Below are 3,774 nucleotides of genomic sequence, written 5' to 3' on the forward strand. Positions count from 1 at the left end.
GGCGGGGGCGGGGGGCGGGAGCCAACCGCGACGTGCAGGACCACAAGGTAGGTCGCCAGGGGGCGCCGCCGGGGCGTGGGGCGGGGGCGGGGGGCGGGAGCCAACCGCGACGTGCAGGACCACAAGGTAGGTCGCCAGGGGGCGCCGCTGCCATCATCGCTGCCGTCGTGTCTAATTATTAACGACCACCGATTAATTAATTGATACTTATTTAAACCATATTTAATTAATTATCGTTGATGAACCAAAAATTTTAGGCGACTATCGCTAAATTTTACTTGACATCGTTGTCTTTGTTGTTCTCGTCAATAACACTCGCTGTCAAAAACACCAACATGTAAATTTAATCGACCACCATCGCTGAACCCAGGGTAAAAGATACACGGGAGCGATGAGCGATTCGCTCATCAAACCTCCGAAATCGCTCCCGTGAGGCTCAAAATATAGATTCCGTAAAATTTTCGCCGAGAGCTATTTTTTGGCCACAGACTTGAAAAAGAACTCCCGTGGAAAAAAAAGTTATTTTCTCCCTGGATGAACCCATCACTAACTCGTCGCTATCGTTGTTTCAGGACGAGACTCCGCTGTTTCTCGCTGCGCGCGAGGGCAGCTTCGAGGCGGCGAAGATCATGCTCGATCACTTCGCGAACCCGGAGGTCACCGACCAGATGGATCGTCTGCCGCGCGACGTCGCTCACGAGCGTCTGCACCACGACATCGTCCAGCTCCTCGAGGAGTACGCCGCGCGCAGCCCGCCCGTACAGTCCATGCTCAACGGCCAGCTGTCTGCCGCCGTCGCCGCCGCCGCCGCCGCGCCATCCATCATGGCCGCCAACGGAGTCTACGCTGCGATCGGGAAGAGCGGGAAGGCAAAGAAGAGGGTGCAGCGGCAGCACAGCGGGAGACACACGCCTGTGCGCGACACTGGCGCGGCGGCTCCGCGGCCGCCCTCACCCGGCGGCGGCGGCGCGGGGAAGAAGGGGAAGAAGCGGAAGGATTCGCAGAGCACGACGCTCTCCCCCGGCTCGCTGTCGACGGCGACGCTGTCCCCCCCTAGCCACTACGAGTCAGCGTCGCAGTACGGGTCGCCGGGACACTACGGATCGCCACTTGCTCCCGCGACGCTCTCTCCCAACACGCTGTCTCCCCCACCGCCGCCGCCACCGCAGCAGCAGCAGCCGGCCTACACGCACTACAGTACGATACAGGCACTGCAGCAGCAGCAGCCGCAGCAACCCGCCGGCATGCACATGAAGGATTACGACGGTATCCGAACCCTCATGCAGCAGCAGCAGCAGCAGCAGCACCAGATGGCGCCGCAGGGCCACCCCGTGATGCATCGCTCCAACTCGCTGCTGCAAGGCGGCGCCGCGATGCTCGACCTGGGCATCGTGCAGCAGCAGCCAATCGCGTCGCAGCCGATGACGGCGCAGTGGCTCGATTCGTCGAGCCTCGCCCAGGGCGTCGCGCCGCCGCCGCCGGTGTCGTCGCAGAGCGCTGTCGTCATGTCGCCGACGCGCAAGATGTATCCGACGTCGCCGATGCACCTGACGGCCATGCAGAACCAGCACGCGAAGCAGAACCACCAGCAGCAGCCGCAGCAGCAGCACGTTCGCAGCCCCATGAACTACAGTGCCAACTCGCCCAACTACGCCGACATGGGCAGCCTAGCGTACACGAACAGCCACGACTCGCAGCAGCAGCAGCAGCAGCAGCAGCAGCAGCAGCAGCAGCAACACTACGGCACCTACGCTCGCATCGGGCCGGTGGTCGATAAGTATCCGACGCCGCCGTCGCAGCACAGCCAGATGGGCGGCGGCGGCGGCGGTGGCGGTGGTGGCGGAGGCGAGTACACGACCCCGCACCATCTATTGGCCCTCGAGCAATACCCGACGCCATCGCCCGAATCGCCCGGCCAATGGTCGTCGTCCTCCCCGCATTCCGCGCACTCCGATTGGTCGGAGGGAATCTCAAGCCCGCCCACGTCACTGCCGCAGGGGCCGCTGCCGCATCGAAGTGACAACGGCGTCTACATATGAGACGGCGAGGCGGCGCCACCTACGTGTACATAAGCGAACCGTCAGAGATGTTATATGAATATATTATATACGTGCACGTGTGCAAAGACTAACAGCGGCGGATGTGAGTGAACGTGCCTAAAACTCCCCCTAGTGGCGGGATTCGAGACTACAGCAACCGAGTCGCGAGACAAACTCGCCGTCTCCCGTCAAACAAGTGAACGCGACAGACTTCGGCGCCAACCGACCGCCGCGGCGAGACGAATGACGACGATAATGTTGTCACGGCGACGTCACGAAACAATCTTGCAAAGACGCCGGCTTGCGAGTCGCATCGGGAGACGAGCGGCGACTTCACAAAGCGTGGCGCCATCTATGCGTTGGCGCGGCACCGAGCGGCGTGGAGCGTGGTAGGATAGAGCGGAGCAGTTGGATCTTATGGATTAAAGATGGCCGCCAACTTTGTCAAGTCACTCTCCTGCGTTGTCGTCGTCGTGAGACGCGGAGAATGTTTACCACGGCTACCGCCAGGTGTCGCCACCACCGCGTGCAGCGTCATCGCAGAGTTGTACTGCGCGGTTTCGATTTTGAGAATTTTTTATTTTTAACATTCCATTGAAAGTGTATTTTTTAAACTTCTCAATTTAGAACAAAAATGGCGATTATTTTACATAAGTGTGTGTTTTTTTCTCGCGAACGATTAACAGTGACGATCCCTAGTGTTGCAACATCGTCAAACCTTACATGTTACCCGTTTTTTCTGCGCCTTTTTTCATTAAATTACAGGTGCAATTCTCATAGGGTCGGTCAATATTATTCGTGTTGTAATTCACCGTGTTCCGATTCACTTCGTGTTTATTTCCCATCATCGTTTCTGTGCTGTCACTGATCCAGTGACAGCATTCGCTGCCATATCCTTCAAACAAGATTGTAATTTTCAAACACGCCGTCGAAAAAACGATAGCCATTGTTTATACTCTCTAGGTGAGTCTATCCTAGCGGGTCTACTGTCTGTCTTGTAATAAGCATGTCGCTTTCATTGACTGCCAACGTCTCAGAGATGTCCAGTCTGTCTCATAGATTATTAAATAAGCCGTGTTCAGGCGTGCGTGAGTGCGTGTGCGTGCGTGCGTGCGTGTGTGTGTATTTGCGCGAGTGCGTATACGAGTGTGCACGCACCCATAGGAATGATACTGTAGAAAGCTACTATAGCAACTCGAGTTGCATTTGTATATACTGTTTTTTTCTACTGCCACCAACTTTTTTTACGATCATATTGTACCTGATGTTTTTAAACGTGCCATATTATTAGGCGCACCCTGCAGAGTGTAATTAAACTAATCAGAGTTTTTGATTAACTTGCGTTAGTTCATTAATGATCACCTGCGTGCGTGTTGTTAATATTGTTATTGTCAGAGAGCTAGTTATACAGCTATATATATGTATATATATTATTCTATACGTAGTATATACACATATATATTACTTCTGTTATAAATGTTATATTATAATGTAGAATGCAACACCTCCGTGTCGTTTAATGACGATGTCTGAATTCCCGGTTTTTCTTGCTCGCGCAGAAATCTACAGCAAGGATCGAGTCAGAAGGTAGCAGAAGGAGGATTCGACGCCAACGACAACACGACTGCGTGTTCAGAGTGGGACGATGACAGCCTGGACCGACCGACCAAACGCATCAAGGTATGCCCACAGCCCACCCCGCGCCCCGCACCCCGCCCCCCCCACGCCCGACCCT

At 55.4% G+C, this 3,774-nt stretch overlaps 1 protein-coding gene across 1 annotated transcript in view; it reads left to right on the forward strand.

Moving 5' to 3' along the window:
* The window catches only part of LOC106815780 (neurogenic locus notch homolog protein 1-like), a gene marked incomplete at its 5' end in the record, with an annotated part of 47,520 nt that extends 44,056 nt beyond the window's left edge, over nt 1-3,464 (forward strand). The window contains 2 exon segments of the mRNA XM_014820287.1: nt 101-126; nt 573-3,464. Coding sequence (XP_014675773.1) covers nt 101-126; nt 573-2,039 — 1,493 coding nt within the window.
* Nucleotides 3,465-3,774: the final 310 nt, after the last annotated feature.

The sequence above is a fragment of the Priapulus caudatus genome, unplaced genomic scaffold (assembly GCF_000485595.1).
Source record: "Priapulus caudatus unplaced genomic scaffold, Priapulus_caudatus-5.0.1 Scaffold1200, whole genome shotgun sequence".
Lineage (NCBI taxonomy): Eukaryota > Metazoa > Priapulida > Priapulimorpha > Priapulimorphida > Priapulidae > Priapulus > Priapulus caudatus.